We start from the raw sequence: 19,220 nt of genomic DNA, 5'->3' as shown, positions 1-19,220 counted from the left end.
TGGGGTTTACCGGGCCCTGCCGCTGTCGCCCATGCGACAGCGGTCCGTCGGCGTCTTCAATTGAGCCCGCAGTTCAACCAGGAAGTCTGGGCTGCTTGCTGGTTGAACCTCGGGCTCAATTGAAGATGCCGACGGACCGCGGACGGAGGCAGGTAAGGCCCCCCTCTCCCTTGGTCCCTTACCGGGCTCTGCCACTGTCGCCGCATGGGCAGCGACGGCGTCTTCAATTGAGCCCGCGGTTCAACGCTTGTGGCCCAGACTTCCTGGTTGAACCGCAGGCTCAATTGAAGACGCCGACGGACCATGGACGGAGGCAGGTAAGGCCCCCCTCCCCCTTGGTCCCTTACCGGGCTCTGCCGCCGTCGCCGCACGGGCGGCGACAGCAGCAGGGCCCGGTAAACCTCCCGCCCTCCTCTCCCGGCCTTACCTGGCGCCACTCCCCTCCACTGCGGAGCTCCGATTCGGAGCCGGAGCTCCGCGGCAAAGAGGAGCGGAGTATGGGCAGAGCGGCGCGGTGCGGAGCTGGCCGATCCGAAATTTTCGGATTGGCCTGCGGGGCGGAGCGGTGGGTCCGTGCACACCCCTAGTAAGCGGAGTGGTCAATGCCTCCCTTCGCCAAGGAAGGGTCCCAGCCTTTTTGAAGGAGGCAGTGGTAAGACCTACACTGAAAAAGCCCTCCTTGGACCCCACTGTATTGGATAACTACCGGCCAGTCTCCAACATCCCATTTTTGGGCAAGGTATTGGAGCGTGTGGTGGCCTCCCAACTCCAGGGATTCCTGGATGAGACAGATTATCTAGATCCATTTCAATCTGGCTTCAGGCCTGGTTATGGGACAGAAACAGCTTTGGTCGCCTTGGTGGATGATCTTCGCCGGGAACTGGACAGGGGGAGTGTGTGCCTGCTGGTTCTGCTGGACCTCTCAGCGGCGTTCGATGCCATCAACCATGGTATCCTTCTGGGCCGCCTTGCTGGGATGGGTCTTGGAGGCACTGTTTTACAGTGGCTCCATTCCTTCCTGGATGGACGGATCCAGAAGGTGGTACTGGGGGACTCCTGTTCAACTCCTTGGCCATTGTCCTGTGGAGTCCCTCAGGGCTCTGTTTTGTCCCCCATGCTATTTAACATATACATGAAACCGTTGGGAGAGGTTATCCGGAGTTGTGGGGTGCGATGCCACCAGTACGCTGATGACACCCAACTCTACTACTCCTTTCCACCCAATTCCAAGGAAGCAGTTTCTGTGCTAAACCGCTGTTTGTTGGCAGTAATGGATTGGATGAGGGCAAACAAATTGAAGCTTAATCCAGATAAGACAGAGGTGCTCCTGGTCAGTCAAAAGGCAGATCAGGGAATAGGGATTCAGCTTGTGTTGGATGGGGTTACACTCCCCCTGAAGACGCAGGTCCGCAGCTTGGGTGTACTTCTGGATTCAGCCCTGAGCCTGGATGCCCAGGTTTCGGCAGTGGCCAGGAGTTCATTTGCACAGTTAAAGCTAGTGAGCCAGCTGCGCCCGTTCCTAGAGATGTCGGACCTGGCCACGGTGACACATGCCTTAGCTACATCCCGATTGGATTACTGTAACGCACTCTATGTGGGGCTGCCTTTGAAGAGTGTTCGGAAACTCAGCTGGTTCAAAGAGCTGCAGCCAGATTGTTGACCGGGGCTGGTTACAGGGAGCAGACAACTCCCCTGTTAAAACAGCTCCACTGGCTTCCAGTCTGTTTCCAGGCACAATTCAAAGTGCTGGTTATGACCTATAAAGCTCTATATGGTTCGGGTCCAGGTTATTTGAAAGAACGTATTCTCCCTTATGAGCCTGCCCGTGCTTTGAGATCTTCTGGAGAAGCCTTTCTTTCAGTCCCACCTTCTTTACAGGCACGCTTGGTGGGAACGTGGGAGAGGGACTTCTCGGTGGCTGCTCCGGTGCTCTGGAACTCTCTTCCCGGGGAAGCTAGGCTGGCTCCCTCCTTGATGGGCTTTCGGAAGCAGGCTAAAACTTTTTTGTTCAAGCAGGCCTTTGGAGAATAATCCAGCCCTCCATCTATGTTAATGTCTTATAATTTTGTTGTGTATTTTTAATTGTTTATGGTTTTGTTTCTCCCTCCCCCCCATGTATATTTTAAACTTTGTAAGGCCGCCTTGAGGCCCAGCACTGGGCATAAGGCGGGATACAAATAATAATAATAATAATAATAATAATAATAATAACAACAACAACAACAACAACAACAACAACAACAACAACTAAATGATGGACAGATTATCATATGTTATCAACACTATAACACAATGGAAGATTTTGCTTGGCTACTAAACAGCCAAAGCAAATATCATAAATGAACTGAGCTGTTTTAAAAGATATTATTCTTACTGCTTACCTTCCAGTTGGTACAAGGAAAAAGAATTCCCAATGTAAATAATCCCAGCATAGGTCCCCCACACATCCCATGAATGCTAAGCGAGGCCTATTGAAAAGAAAGCAGAGGAGATACTTTAGAAAGCTTATCACTGTCATCTGATGTCTCTGCATCTGCCCTTTTATAATATAATGGCTCTTTCAGTTTCTTATTTCAGAGAACACAAAGTTCTTATTGCTTCTTTTTTATACCTTTTCTTGACAGACTAAAAAGATATTCCATTTTCAAAAGAAAGAAAGAAATGTAGCTCTTAAAAAAAGATGTATCTCTTCTTGATGAATATTAATGTAAGGAAGGTGTATTAGCCTGTAGAGATGGCACTTGGTTATTCTAGAATGTTTCTGCTAACAAAAGCTAAACTAAAGAGGTCCCCTAGCCCAGAGAGACAGACAGAGATATAAGCAATAGATGGAAGGCACCATTGTCCATACTGAAGAGGCATTTCCCTTCTCTTAAAATCATACCTGATCCTACCAAACATGCTTCATCTAAAAACAAAAATGATGTATGTTGCATATAAGTTTTAAGTATGTTTAGGGTGCAATCCTATGCACTTTTAGACAAAAGAAGGATCTCCAGGTCCCAGCATTCCCCAGCTAGGCATGCTTTGTAGGACAGTCTTCTGTCTAAACATGCATAGGATGGCACCCTCAAGCAATCAAGCAATCAAAACTCATATGATTAAGCAGCTGATATTTCTTTAGTTGGCTAACAGTGCTGACTTCAGAAGGGGCAGAAGGCGCACGAGAGGCAGATGACGTCATGTGAGCGACCTCCAAGGAATCTGTGAACACCCAGTAACAGTACAGCACCATGTACATTGATGGTGCTATATAAATAAATAATAATAAATAATAATAAATAATAAAACACTCTTTGGATGGAGCTTCAAGTTAACCTAAACATCTTAAAATGTGTAATTACCTGCACAACACTACCCATTAGTGAAGCTGCTACAGCCATTGACGTACAGATCACTCCAAATACTATGCCTTAAAAAAAACAGTTGGAAATTATCAGCAGTGATGACTATGAACATTCAGAGATATTCTCATGAAGTTTTGAACAACTGAAAGATTACAGGGGGTTGCTTCCAAAATGTGCTCCTGTCTGCAGAGTTCCATTCAGGATGCACCAGCCAGCAGAAAGGAGTTAGATATATCTTTTGCCAATTAGTCTTCCCCCTCCCACCCCAGGGCCACCTTCCAAATGGTTCCGGGGGGGGGCAACACTCCAGAGCATATTTGCATGGGTCATAGGAGGCTGCATGGGGAGAAGGAATCAGCAACAGTTGCCTCCTCTGCCATTTGACCAGTGGAAATGTTTCACAGGATCAGAAATGTTTTGCTGGCAAAGAAGCTGTCCCATGCCCAGGAAGCAAATTCTGGATTTATCCCAATGGTTGTATAATGGGTACATTCGCTGACAAATTACTATTATTCCACTGCATACTGACATCAGTTCTAGAAGATACCCTTTGTTTGCAAGTCTCTTTTGCCATCTTCATATATTCCATTTTTAGCAAACCCTCAAAATATTATCCCATTTACATTTGAGTTTGAGGGTGCCAATGAGGCAAATTCATATATATATATATATATATATATATATATATATATATATATGAAATTCTTGAACATTCCTAGTTAGAAGCCAGTGTAGTTTTGAGAGTTTCGTTGTGGTTCTTAGTCTGATCTTTGTAGAAAAAGTCTTTTATCCCCCTCGGCCAGCACGGCATGAGGGGGAGAAACAGTAGTTGCGGTGGGGAGGAGGGGAATAAAGGCCTCACGTGTTGCACACAGGGGCCATGTGAGGCAGGGGCGGGGCCAAGCCTGTAAAAGCTGGTCCTGCCCCTTTTTCAGCCTCTCTGTCTTTTTAGCTTCCACCCTTCCTCCCTCTTCTAGTATGGGACTTAGCCAGTCACCCCCTTGGAGGGGAGAGCTGAGTTGGAATTTTCCTTTATAAGGTTTTGCCTACTCCATACTGGAGGTTTTAAGGAGGGCAGATATATAGGTTAATTTGTCAGCAGGATATGCGGGAATTTGCTATCCCAGAATAGGGATGGTGACCACTCTGGCACCTTTTAGGTGATTGGCATAGCCAGAGCTCCTGCTCCTCGTGAGTTTCACGGCTCACATGTCTGGATATGGTATGCCTTTGGAGATCCTCCTGCCTCATCTACTCAGGGTTTTACAGCTCTGTGTGGGGATGACATGGGGAGGACTCCCCACACTCTCAAGGTGTTGTATAAGAAAGGGGCCAGGTTACTTGACTCCTGGCTTAAGAGAGTGGCTCACCCTTTAACCAGGCAAGTAGCCTGAGATTAATACATATTGATTCCCGCACTTTTCACATGCAGTTTCAGGGAGGGGTTGAATCTCCTTTGTTGTTAAATAAAGAGGCCCTACTTTATCCCAAGCTCTGGTGTCTGCGTCTTTATTCCATACTTCCTTCTCCACTCACAACTGAAAATGCCCTCATCTCATAACACTTGTCTTACACTATCAATAATTCCTGCATGAAAATGCTGGTGCTTAATATGCACAAGACTATATACTAATGAAATTAAAAGAGGCCAATAATAAGCTTTCCTGTGCATTACTGTTGATATTTGATAGCATGTAGGAATAAGCAATTACTACTTCTCTCCTAACAACCCATCTAACATGGAATAGTTCAAGTTTGAACTTCAGCTCAACATTGCATTTTTTTAGTCTGAAATCTGTTGTGCGTAATACTCCAATTTGATGAAGATGATTCTGAGTTAGTTATGGAAAGAACCATATATGCATTGTGGCTCAGTGCCACCTAGTCTGAATGAGAGTGAATCTCCAAGGGTGTCAGGGAGGCCCCTCTAAGATTACTGTCTGATATCCTTTTAACTGGATATGATGGGGATTGATGCTCAGAACATCAATGTGCAAAGCATGCATTCTGCCACCAGGCTATGGCTCCTTTCATGAGTTGTTTTAAAAGAAACTACATGAATGCCAAGAGGAGGGAATAAAAGTTCATAGGAATAAAGGTTCAGCTATCTCATTAGACTGCTCATATGTAGAATGGGTAACCTTGCTGATTTCAATTCATTCTTAAAACTGGTCAGTAGATTGATATTTAAATTAATTAACAAATAGAAATGCTTTTTCCTCTGGTCAGGCTGGTAGATCTAGTTAATATGTAATGATCCTGTACTAAGCATACAGCTCAGAAAAAGATACAATACAATGTTTATATGACTTAATGATGGATGAGCTATTCCTTCCTTGATTTTACCCAAAATAAGTAGAGCGGGTGCATGGATAAAAAACTCAGGACATACAGCTCCAAAACTGTGGTTAATAAAATCAATTCAAGAACAATAGGAATTAAATGAACAAATGTCCATTAAATGACCATATCATCTTTCATAGACAGGAATAATAATAATTTCATAGACAGGAATAATGATGATAATTCAGGTTGGAGTGATGGACTGAAAACAACAGAATGAAATTTAATAGGGATAAATGCCAAGTTCTACATTTAGGAAATAGAAACCAAATGCACAGTTACAGGATGGGGGATACTTGGCTCAGCAATACTACAATGATAGCACCCTTCAAATACTTGAAAGGTTGTCACACAGAGGAGGGCCAGGATCTCTTCTCGATCCTCCCAGAGTGCAGGGCATGGAATAATGAGCTCAAGTTACAGGAAGCCAGATTCCGGCTGGACATCAGGAAAAACTTCCTGACTGTTAGAGCAGTATGACAATGGAATCAGTTACCTAGGGAGGTTGTGGGCTCTCCCACACTAGAGGCCTTCAAGAGGCAGCTGGACAACCATCTGTCAGGGATGCTTTAGGCTGGATTCCTGCATTGAGCACGGGGTTGGACTTGATGACTTTGTAGGACCCTTCCAACTCTGCTATTTTATTATTCTATGATATTATAACAATAACAACAACAACAACAACAACAACAACAACGCAGATAGTATATAAGTTGTTTCCAAGACACACATTTGCAGTTATCTGAAAAATGTTTAATGGAAATATTAAGAAGTTCCAAGTGCCAAGTTTTGTACTGTCTTGGAATTGAGAAATGATAACCTGTTCTTTAATGGAAGTACCACTTTGCCCAATTTAGTAACAGATTTGTGAATTTGAGGTTAAGAAGAATAAAAATCCCTTTACTCTACCTACATAGGCCTTTGCTGACCCAAGTGTTCAGGCGTTCAGAGAGATTTGGGAAGCAATACTTGACAAGATCTTCAAATGTTACAGTTGCCAGAGCATTTATACTTGCAGCCACAGTGCTGTAAAATAAAACATGAACAACGTAAGTATTTCCCGTTTGTCCCAATCCAGACTGCGGTATTACAAAGAATGCTAGTTCACATATTAACCATCTGAGTGTTGATTCACACAAGCTTGAAAGCTCACTGGGTTGCAGTTAGTGGTGACCTGCCAAACTTGTATGCTGCACACAATTTTAATATGCAGATTGCCATTTTAAAACACCTCTGCTACCCCTGATCTTGAAAAGCTTTACGACAGTATAAAACGTTATCCTGAAATTAAGAGAACGGGAAGTATTCATATGATCATTTCAATGACAATATATTCCCATTTTGGAAGAACAAACTGTGTTGATTAAGATCTGTGAAGAGCTTTTGGGTGGGTAATGCAAAAACTTGATATTTCAAGAGAAATAGGAGCTTTAGAAAAGTCATGATGTTAAGATCCATTTTATCTGAAAAAGAATCGGACTGCAGCATCTTAGATCCCCTGCCAGCCAATTTCAGTAATGTGCCTTTTCTCCCCCTATCTCCTTTGTCTATATTTTACTCCCCACAAACACTTGACTGATATAGTATCTTCCAAAAGCGCTCTAGGGTGGGAGAATCACACATTTCCAATTACTCAAACACATTTTCCTATTATTTGGAATCAGCATCGTTTGCCCTAACTCTTTTGCGTTCTCTTGACGCTGGAGGTTCTTTTAACACGACAATTCATGAATCTCTGATATTTTAGTGCCAAAGAGATAATACGGTAGTTTCCTAATGGGTTTAGAAAGAGATGGGGACATCTGTCTGCCAGAGCACGCTACAGGCTCCGTGCTGAATCATATACAGAGAAGACAAAGCACTGCAGCATTTTCATTGCAGGGATAGGGTGGGAGTGAAATGATGCAGTGTTTTCAAGAGCAGCATTCCCACCAGCACTTCATTCCTCTACGATGCTCTGTCTGGCTTGCCTCCATGAATTCCAGCACAGCAGATAACACTGGAGAAACGCACACACCTGAGTGTTCCACTGAAGGCACATGCAACAAATAATCCTGGAAGTCCAGGGGCCGAGGAAAAGATGATCATCACAAAATAGGGCATCAGCTGGAAAGGAGAAAGAAAGAAAGAAAGAAAGAAAGGTTAGGATAGTCCCCTCCATCATGAGCATTGTTTGATGTACACACATGGGTTCCCTCTTCATTTCAGGCATCAGGGCATAGAACGATGTGCATGAAAGATTGCATGTCTAGTCCTGAGTAAAGTGAATGAAGGTTATGGGCGGGAAACATGTGTGCACAGACCAGGGTCAGTACTGGCTCCAAGATTTTGTGGGCAAAGCCCCCATGGTAAGACTCCTTAACCAGGAAGAGGTGTGACCAACAAGTGGAGGATTCACTCACGCTGCCTCTGACTATCTTGGGTGCTCAGTGCAAACTAACTCTTGAGGAATACAGCACTTTTTGCTGCTCTGTAGTTCTAACAAGTGCCCTACCAAGCCACTTTTTAGAGCTGACCTGCATGATTGCTGTATTTGCATGATTGTGAGGGCATCGAGGATAATCAAGGGTCTGGAAACAAAGCCCAGTGAGGAGAGACTGAAAGAACTGGGCATGTTTAGCTTGGAGAAGAGAAGACTGAAGGGAGACATGATAGCACTCTTCAGATACGCGAAAGATTGTCAAACAGAGGAGGGTCAGGATCTCTTTTTGATCATCTCAGAGTGCAGGACACGGAATAAAGGGCTCAAGTTACAGGAAGCCAGATTCTGGCTGGACATCAGGAAAAACTTCCTGTCTGTTAGAGCAGTATGACAATGAAACCAATTACCTAGGGAAGTTGTGGGCTCTCCCATACTAGAGGCATTCAAGATTCCTGCATTGAGCAGGGGGTTGGACTTGATGGCTTTATAGGACCCTTCCAACTCTACTATTCTATGATTCTATGATTATGTTGAGTTCTGGCTGACCTGGAATTGACCATGGCAAGCCAGTTGAGAATTAGAGAAGAATGTGGAGCGCTGTTTGCAAATAGCTCCCTTGTTGCTGAAGTAAGGCAGCACCACCTTGGCCTACTGTGTTATAAGGATCCTAATAAAAGGGTATGAACTGGCTTCCTCAGATGCTGAATATATGGGAGTTTGCAAATGTAGTCAAGTTTTCAATATCACCCTCCCAAGAAATAAAAATAAGAAGCTTCCCCCCTTTCTCGGTAACAATCTCCAATTTGGAACCCACCCAGGACTGTGAATTGGACCTGAGTGTGTGAGAACAACATACAGCCAGTGGAGGCTGGTGGCTCTGATGTCAGCTGGGCAGTGAATCCACTCTGAGTTTCAGTCAGAACTCTAAAGGTACTATCCATAAGCATATTGTAAGGACAGTGCAGACAATAAACCAACACACTGTTGACATATCTGATCTATTACTTTACCTGATCAGGTGCTGAAATAAAACCAGCAGTCCAAGGATCACAGGTCCTAAAATAGGAATACATCACCAAACCACAAAGGACTGCACATATCAGGATGGCCCATAGCCCCAGTAAATTAAGATAGAGAGCACTAAACAAAGAAGAAGAAAAGAAAGAAAATGGGTTATAAAGCAGTCATTCTTGTATTCCAGTTGTTTTGTTTAGATCAGCCATCCCCAACATGGTGCCTTCCAGATGTGTTGGACTATGACTCCTATAATCATAAAAAGATAAGAAGGGCCATGCTGGATCAGACCAAGGGTCCATCTAGCCCAGCACTCTGTTCACACAGTAGCAAACCAGCTGTTGACCAGGGAACCCCACATGCATGTGTTGGTAGGTACATGGCTCTTCACACCGACACTGAATGTGCACCTGGTGATGGATGTGGCTGGTGGGTGTGTCACAGATGGGGACCTGGCCTGGCTGGCACAGCCCTGCAGTCCTCTCATGAATTCTTTCAACACAGAAAGGGCTTTGTTCAGGGAGGGGAACCCTGTAAGATGTGCATATGACATTTGAGAAAAAATTACTTGGAGGTCATAGTCCTTGGCCTATTTGTGAACATAGATGGAAAAATTGGTCTTCTACATATTAAATTTGATTCTAAGATGATCAGAATTCTAACTTGTATGCCCATTACCTATCCATGTCAATGGTCACCAAAATTATTGATATACACATGAAATCGATTTTTAAATTGTGTTTATTTAGTCCAGCTTCAAATTTGAATCTGTTTTATACAGGAAACTATTTTATGCAGGGCACATTGGACACCAGAACAATTCAAATGCCTGAGCACCTCACAGGATGATAGATGTCAGAGGCGTAACACTCTGCAGGATAATCTAGTTCATGTGTTATAGAGTTGCAGAATAGCAATGCCTTCAGGCTTGAGGTCCTTACTAGGACCAATATGGTCCTGGAAACCTCACACAATATAACAGATGCTCCTACCTTAGTGAGACACATTCTGGGCAAATGGTACTTGGCAGAGGGGCATGCTGCATCATTTGGGAATGCCACAATAAGAACATAAGAAAAGCCATGCTTGATGAAACCTAGAGTACATATAGTCCAGCATTCTGTTCACACAGTGGCCAACCAGCTGCCCACAGGAAACCCACACTAAAAGCTAAGTGCATTATTCTACGCTAGAAAGCAAATAAACCCTGAAATATATAAAACTGGATTCGAAAATATATTGACTTTAGCCACTCATGAAAAAGTATGTTATACCAAATTACTTAGAGGAAAAATTCAAATTAATATGGATAAATTTCATTGTGTTATATACAGAATAATGATTCACCACAAGACCAGTGTAGGCAGCAAAGAGACATGCATGGCACAACCTATTTATTTATTTATTTATTTAGGCAACTATTTATTTATCTGATTTTTGCTAAATGATTTTACTTATATGCATGAAAGCTTTAATCTTTATGTACAAAATGACATGAAGAAGGGAGGGGGAAACTAAAGGGGAAGAAATGGGGCCTGGGGTGTGGGGCAGAGTTATTATTCGTATTTTATTGGGAAATGAAAAATGTCTAATTAACTGTTCATAACTAGAAAAAGACAACTACTTACAGCTTGGCATGCTTTTCTGTTCTGCAGGAAATGCATCTTTGTATCGTGGACTGATTAACTCCATAGATTCCTAACCAGGTAAACGTCCCTCCTACTGCAATGGTCCAAAACGTGTGTCTTCTCAGGGGATCAATATCAAAGCTACATAAATGAAACACAATGGAGAAAATTCATTCAGCCTCGATAGTTTAGATCTTCAGTTAGCTTAGACTGCTGTAATCATGTACAGAGGTTTGCTTCTTAAATCTGATTTATCTCAGTGAGGTCTAAGAAACTGCACTATAGGCAGGAATGCAGCAGATAGGTCTACACAAATTCAGACATGACCCTTCCCTTGATTTGCCATTTGGTTTCTCATACAATTTAAATACTCATTTTCCTAGCTAGAGAACTCAAAATGTTTACCTAAAAGGAATGTATTGTAAACAGGTCTCCACTATGAAACAGCCGACATGTATAACTTCTTTACTACCTGATGTTTGCACCACTCAACTTGAGACACAAATCTGTTCACCCCTGTCTTTAAAATGTAATCTCAGAAGCAGCGCTTAGAGCAGAATAAATTTACAAACAAGCACATTTAGATTAACTATTACATTGAGGCTGCAGCTTAGGGGAAAGTCTCAATGAACTCAATGGGAGTTATCTCCTGGTAAATCAGTTGGATTGGGCAGCAAATATTGGGGTGGATCCAGTTTTAGTCATACCTACAGTATACCCATTGAGATCAGAGGGACAAGCCCCATTGATTTCTATGGGTCTAGTCTAAGTATGAATAAAACTGAAACCAATCCACAGTGCCTGAAAGAATATAAGAAGATCCCTACTGGTTTCTAACCGGGAACAGAATCCTGTTTACCACAGTAGCCAACTGCTGCTTCTTGGGAAGATTACGGACAGGGCATAAATAAACACAGCGGCCCTAGAACATGATGCTTGCCTGTGAGCTTCACTTCACTCAAGAGTGTTACTTTAGATATGGCTGGATAATAATTAGTGAATGTACAGTATTCTTTGCTTATTGGCATTAGCATTTCCCTGCCTTTTGAATAGTTTTAATTACTAGATATAAGGTACCTTAACTCTCTCAGTTTATCACAATCAGTTGTAGTTTCTATGCAGCAGTTATCTAACTTTATGGTTTATAAAAGAACACAATTTCATTTCCCCCCTTTGACGCATTTTTATCCCCCAGTCCCCTTCAGTCCCCTCATCACCACTATGTCATTCTTGTTTGGGCTATTATTAATCCTCAACATTTTAAATTGAAGAGAATTTGAAGTGAACCCCTTATCACTGCCTTCTTCTATGTTCCCGGCTTTTATTTAGTTTGTTATGAAAGCTACTTTTGCACTCATATTTATATCTTTCATTTCTCCTCATTTAAGTTCCTACCATTTCTTTTCTAACTTGAAGCAATTGCTGCTGTCTGGACTTGAAAAAGCTTATGTCTGGTTTTCGAACTTATTTTCTTTCCTCTCTTCTTCCCTCAGATGCACAAGTTTTTCATCTCTATTGCTTTTATAATTTTCCTTTCTCTCCATTGTTCATTGTATTTGTTCTCCCCTATGAACAAATTGCCTGTCTTCTATCACTCTGCTATATATTTCTCTCTCATGCTCAAAAGTTAGTCCAGGGTCAGTCTGTAACCTTCCCTTCTCTCACAAAAGCTGAGAAGAGTTAGCTGCCATTTTTCAAAGCAACTGCCTCCCACCTTTACTTGGGTTGCTGGCATTCCGTTATGCCTTCAGCTTCCCTCAGGCTGAGTAGAATGTGAGCCAAAAGTTTCCCTCATCCCTACATGCATATTCATACTGAGGAGAATGCAAGTGAAGCAAACATTCCACTGCTTCCTTTTCTTGATCATTGAAACTAGTCATATCACTGTCCTCAATTCTGACGTACTTTATTAATGGTCAGTTTTAAAAATAAAAAAATAAGGTTGAATCCAGATTTAGTCACACTGCAGGTACACCCATCGAAATCAAAGGAACTAAAGATGTTACATTAAACCAAAAATCCTGCACCCTTATCAAGGCTTTGTCTTCAAGAGTCTTTGCAGGATTATGTTCAATACAATAAACACATTTCCTCCCACACACACACTTTTTTCCTCCGTATCCTTTGTGGGCAAGTTCCATGTGTTTCATTTATACAACCAGGAGATGACACTGTAATATTGCACTATTCCGGAAGTATACCACCTCTTTGATGGCAGTTTACATTTATTACTGCATTTTCAGTGATTTATAAAATGGCAGAATAAAGTTCAAAAATGACAGGCGAGGCACCAGAGGTTGATGATGTCATGAAAAAGACCCGCAAACCTCCGTGAGTGAACATTATGAGCTCATGATATATGTCTCATATAAAAATGTTGTTGGTCTTGAGTAACAAGTCCCATTGATTTCAAGAGGTCTATTTGAAGTATGTCTAAATCTAGATCCAAGCCAGTTGATTTTGCTGCAAATGTCTAAGGTACCTCCTGTATTATTAGCTGTTGGTAGATTTCATTGTCTAGCCTGTCTATGCACAGGATACCCACATTACTACTAGGAGAGTGATAGATCTATTCTACCACTAGGGATGACTAGCTATCTGGTCATTTGAGTCCAAGCAATCATAAGCCATAGTATCCAGACATAGTGTTTAAAATAAATGTGTTCAGTACTTCTACAACTATTATTGCAACTAAGTAAAAAGGAGCATCTTACTGAAATACATTTTACTCATGGAGTTTCATCCTGTTATGATGGGGATGAGAAGCGTTATCCCCTTTTTGTGACAAATTCTCATTCCTTTAATTTTATTTTTAAAGTTGTGTTCCAGTCCCATGATTAATAAACAAGAGCATCAAGCTAAGCATAAGAAGCCATTCTGCTTACTCAAATACAGTGAGGCGTGATCCATTCTTGGCATTTTCCCAAATGTTTGCAAGGCCCCCACTCTGAAGAGTTCCTTGAATTAAAACTGTCAAGAACCCAGTCAGCATAACGATCAGTTGAAAGGCATCTGTCCAGACAACAGCTTTTAACCCGCCCTAAGTCAAAGAAAAACAGAATGCCTGTGTTTGCCTTCTTGTTAAGTATGCTGCAGAAGAAGAAGCCAGAAGCCTGTTTGAAGCCTAAATCTTAGCAAGATGTGGTTATCCTGAATATTTTGTACTTGTTTTCCCTCGTGTGATTACCACTGCCTGAGGGGAAGAGCAGGGCTGTGTTTGCTGGCTCTTGTCCATGTCCCCTGTAGGCCCCACCCCAGCCGTCCACATTTTGGGGCTAAAGGTTTGAAGAAGGGTGCTTGCTCTGTGCATATAGCCTCCCTGTATGGCTTACAACTCTGTGTGATTAGAGTTTGAAGAGCCAAAGTACACGTTGCATTAACTGTGTAGCACTGCAGTGGGGGCTGGTGCCTCCTACTTCAGTGGGGCATTAAATCCGCTCTGGGTTTGAGACAGAACCATTCAGAACTTTAAATGAGTTACCCAAAGTGCTGGACCCTATTTCCAAAGTGGTTTCAGCACCATGGATAGTTCCTTTGGGATTCTGACTACAGCCTCACTGAATTGGGAGCCCCTCTGAAAAAGGTGGGGATTCACAGCACCACTTAAATAGGAATCACCAGCCTCCACTGGTAGCATGTAGCTGAGGCTAACTTTTGTTGTTGTTGTTGTTGTTACTCTAGAGTAAGTGTGTGTGGCACCCATTTGAGTCTAGATCGCCACAGACCAGGAGGGGAAGATTAAACTTCTGCACGTCATTTACTTTAAAAGTAAAATCACACTGCCATGGCATTTTTTTAAAAAAGTGAAATCACACTGCCATGGCATTTTAAAAAATGTGGAGGAAAGCCTCCATTGGTGTCAATGGAAATTCCCCCCCCCTTATTTAATCCCCTCCCTCCCCCATGTGTGTGTGGGATGGGATTGCAGGAAGCAAATGAATACTTCTTTCCCAGTGCACAGTGATCCAAATTGGGACATGTTTACTCTGGAGTAAATAATTGCATTGTTAAAAAGACAACCTTCAACTACATGATGCTACACATATAACATAATGTGTAGTCAGCTCTAAATCGCATAGGGATCGCATATCTTTGTAGAGCTTTCGATCTTTCTTACCAATGCCCGGTCTGAGATGGGGCCAAGCCAATGGAGATTGAACAGAGGATCAGTGCAGCAGCTCTCCAACTCAGGAGAAGTGAGCTACTAATGCCCAAATGCCCACACAGGGAAAAGGATTCAATAAGGGCTGTGCTGGATTTTTGTGTGGTTCCATCTTCACTGCAAAAATTACACATTCGGGTGCATGGAAAAGTCCCACCCTTTTGTGCATACTTTATACAAGTTCCCAACCAATGCTCTTCTTCTCTGCTGCTGCTTTTATGGAGGGTGTTTGGGTGTGTGCTGCTTGGCAAGGCTTTCACCCTGATCAAGCTCTAGTCCCATGTATTTATGCAGGATGGGTCGTGGTATGATATGGATGGAGATATATATCACTATCAACAGTCTGCTCAGCTAGTGCACTAAGGTCAACTGCATGAAGACAAGAAGGGCACCATCTCATTCGTCTCCAAAACAATGCACTCAAAAGGAAGTCCCACTGCATTCAATGGGCCTGTTCAGAAGACACCTTAAACTTAAAGCTGGTTAAGGCTTTGAGTTAAGCAGCAGGGTTTAAGGTGCATTGTGGAATGCATTTTGCTAAACCCTGCTCACTAACTAACCACAGTCAGACCATTTGCAGCAGGGTTAGCGGCTCTAAGTGTGGCTTAAAGTGTTGTGTCCGACAGCACTGCTTGTGGTTAGTGCTAACCCTAGAGAACCACAGTTTTGCTAACCAGCCTGAAGTGTTGTCTGAACAAGCCCAATGAAGTGAAATCTCAGGAAAGTGCAGTTAGGACTGCATCCTAAGATTACTGGAAAGGCTGTGTTATGCAAGACAGCAGGTTATCGTCTACACAGAGATTTTCAGGTCTATTGCAATCATATATCACTTGCTTATCGGAACCAAAGAACTTTTCCCTCGCCCTTCTGCTTCTGCAGGAGTATTTGGAAACAAATTATAATATAAAGTTCTTCTTTACTGCACAGAGAAATACAGAAGTGTCCTGGGACATTGACTCATTTGGGGTCACCAATATCAATGTCAATGAATACCATTTTGAACATTCTTCTCATAAACAGTTTCTGAGCTGGACCCCATGTCAAGTACATACCAGTGTGCAATAGAAGGTGCAAACAATTCCTGTTGCAAATACTGAGCCCCAAAGATTGAATCCAGTCACTGCAAAGGCAAAGGAAATCGAATTAGGTATAGGTCATCTGAGAGCACTACAATATCTGATGTGTTATTTCTAACAGGAGCCATGACTTTTACTTATGCTTCCATTATTTGCTGTCATGTCCTGAAGTTCATTTTTATTGTTTCCCTGAAGGAAGTACACCTTAAAAAAGATTCCTTTGTAAGGTGAACAGATGACATCTGGCATAGAAGTAAAATGATGTGGTATCAGGCTACATAAATCTACCCTCTGTAGCGAGACAAGGCCAACAAGTTCTCAATCCCAGCCTTATTCCTGTTCACATTACATATGACATTAGAGCAAAAAGTTGGAAGAACAGAAAGTGTCAAAGTACATGGCATCGTCTTAGATCATTACCTTGAACTGGGAACGTTGCCAAGACCTTGAATAACTGTTCAGCACACATCTCTTCCACTTACTTTTTAGCAAAAGGAAAACCTAGCAAATAAATAACACAATCCTATGTAGAAAACTGACCGGTGGGGAGAGAGAGCTGCCAAATGGGAAGGTAACAGGAGAAGGCAAAATTCTTTCCCAAGTATTAGGTGTTCATATTTCTCCTTGTGTCGTGACAAGGATAACTGCCAAAGCTCTGTGTGTTTGGCTGGAAACATACCTTGATTGAGAGCTAGAGCTGGAGCATAGACTACCACTCCAGTGTAAAGGATCTGTGAAGAAGCAGGAAAAGAAAATATTAAAAGAGCAACATGGAGTCTCCGCTAAATGAATTCTAACTGGAGAACTATCCATAGAAGAAGCCAAAAGAAACACACACACACAAGGTAGGATTCAGCTTTCGTCATATGTAGAAGTGATCCATTGACATCAATGGGACTTATGTGACTAACAAAAGGTCCATTTATTTCAGTGGACCTGCTTTAAATATGATGAAATCTGGATCCAGCCCACATAAAACAAAGGACATAGGGATCCAAAGTAAAAATAATATTATGGGGTTCCACATACATAAATGCTTATTCTCTTCTGCCAGTGTTAACCCACATACACATGGAAATATATTTCTTCTTATAACAAGGCATATTTGCTGCCTTTTGAATTGCAGTGTGTAGTTGTAGCTAGCGTGTCAAATGAGTCCAGTCCCATTCAGCCATGAAACTCATAGGGCATCATGGGGCCAGTCACCATCTCCCAGTCTAGCCTACTTCATAGGGTTGTTGTGAGGATTTAAAGGGAGGGAGGACCATGTACGCCATCCTTCAATAAGAGGCTTGGATTACAATGTATGTAACAAATAATGAAAGTTAAGTTTAAAGGATTCACAGGGATTTCAGAAACTGTACAGTCAGTATTCTAAATTTGGCAGTGTTCTAGCACATAACTTAGTTGGCATAATAGTTAAATTGGCTCTCTCCATGCAAATACCTACTATGATGTGCATTTCAATAGATGGAAGCCCAACTGTGTTTAACGGGATTTACTCCCTAGTAAATGCATTTAGAATTACACCCATATGAAACATTGGGATGTTCTGCCAAAATGTTGCACCGGTCTAATTTTAACTTTAATTTTTAAAAAGTATATTACTTTAAAAAGAAATACTTCTTTCATATGCATTGATGATAATAATAAAATATTAAATAGACACAGGCATGCAAACCTGCATATAATTGTATAGTACCAATCAGTAGGGGTGTGCAAAGTGGGTCTTCTCCACCTCAAAATTCAAGACAGAGCTCTGTAGAAGCAATTCTCTGCCCCAATTTCCAGAGCGGGTCCCTCTCTTCACTCTGCCAGATAGTTCAATGAAAAACCGCTCTGTTTTCGGGTAACAGGTACATTCTTGTCAGTGGGAATTAACAGAAATGCTCACAGCTCCCTCAGTTTTAAAGAAAAACACATGAAAGTTGGCACTGTGATGGCTTTTAAAGAGGGCTTTAGGCACTCCAACTGTGGAACAGATCCCTGCATGCAGTGATTTATAGTGAATTTTTCAAGTCTGTACTCAAATATCCTCTCAGGCACCTCTCATGCCTTCATCTGTATGGTGAGGGAAAGGAAATGAAGCAGCAGGAAGTGCTTAGTGCAATGATTAAATAAATATATATTAATAAAATGCCACAACAGCATCACACAGCTTGTCCATCCTCAGAGAGGGCAGGAGGCTTGCAGGAAGAAGAGGAGGAGGCACCCCTCCCCCACTGTCAGTTGGGCGTTGGAGCAAGTTAAGTCAATGCAACAACAGCTTCCCCATAGGATGACAGAGATGAGGAACACACACACACCTGCACTGGAAGCCCAGCCAGCCAATAGGAGTAATAATCTCTCTCTCTCTCTCTCTCTCTCTCTCTCTCTCTCTCTCTCTCTCTCTCTCTCTCTCTCTCTCCGCCATGGAGCCAAGTAAGTAGGGAAGGGGGGCAAAATCCTGATCCGCCCCTCCAGATCTCACTCTATAGAATGGAGTGGGGGACGGACGGGTCGGCCCGAAGTGGTTTGGGAGGTCCATGCACAGCCCTAGTTACCAGATAATTCCAGGGTGGAGAGCACACCTCTACCAATCAGTCCAAAAAATAGTGAAATGATACCAACAGGGTTAACGCAGAATAAGATAGTCAACAGTTCTACAATAAGCTAGTGAAATTCTATAGTTCTGCAGTTTTCTACAGATTCACCTAAAGGTTTGTAAGGTGAGCAATTTCGACAAGTGCCAATCTACTGCTTGATGCTATTTTAGATTCATAGAATTCATCTGGAGGGTAGAATCCTTTTGGGAACAAACAGTTCCCTGAACAGGCATATCTGTCCTGGGTTACCCACCAAGAAAAGCCAATTAACTTTACACTGCTTCCCAAGCAACCCCAGGCAAAAACAAAGTCCTCTTTCCATGTTGGCAATTTGTGACCCATATGATTTGTGAAGATTGCTCTTGGATTCTTTCCAGGAAGTAGCTATTATTGCAACAGCATCAGATGTTGCCATACACTTCTAAGAAGGAAGGATGTTCTCTTAATAGCATGTGATGTGCAAAAGAAGTCCGAAGTTCTTGTTGTTCTGACTTCATATCAGAATAAATTTTAAAACAAATAAAGAACAAGTAGTATGTCATTCAGGTTCATGGCTCTTTTGCCCCTCACATGGAGCTGAAAGCTAATCCATCTGAAATACTCAGAGTACCCTAAAGTGTTGTATTAATGCTGTAGACTGATG

General features: G+C 42.4%; 1 protein-coding gene across 1 annotated transcript in view; it reads right to left on the bottom strand.

The window, feature by feature from the left end:
* Positions 1-19,220, bottom strand: part of SLC5A12 (solute carrier family 5 member 12) — a 31,870-nt gene that overhangs the window by 4,750 nt on the left and 7,900 nt on the right. The window contains exons 3-11 of the mRNA XM_063118796.1: positions 16,672-16,723; positions 15,969-16,036; positions 13,640-13,794; positions 10,755-10,895; positions 9,123-9,252; positions 7,708-7,796; positions 6,604-6,716; positions 3,345-3,412; positions 2,382-2,468 (exon numbers count right to left, since the gene is read on the bottom strand). Coding sequence (XP_062974866.1) covers positions 2,382-2,468; positions 3,345-3,412; positions 6,604-6,716; positions 7,708-7,796; positions 9,123-9,252; positions 10,755-10,895; positions 13,640-13,794; positions 15,969-16,036; positions 16,672-16,723 — 903 coding nt within the window. The remainder of the gene's footprint in view (positions 1-2,381; positions 2,469-3,344; positions 3,413-6,603; positions 6,717-7,707; positions 7,797-9,122; positions 9,253-10,754; positions 10,896-13,639; positions 13,795-15,968; positions 16,037-16,671; positions 16,724-19,220) is intronic.

This window comes from Elgaria multicarinata, chromosome 2, assembly GCF_023053635.1.
Source record: "Elgaria multicarinata webbii isolate HBS135686 ecotype San Diego chromosome 2, rElgMul1.1.pri, whole genome shotgun sequence".
NCBI classification, from domain to species: domain Eukaryota; kingdom Metazoa; phylum Chordata; class Lepidosauria; order Squamata; family Anguidae; genus Elgaria; species Elgaria multicarinata.
The sequence above is the reverse complement of the archived record's forward strand: the minus strand, read 5'-3'. Positions and strand labels throughout refer to the sequence as shown.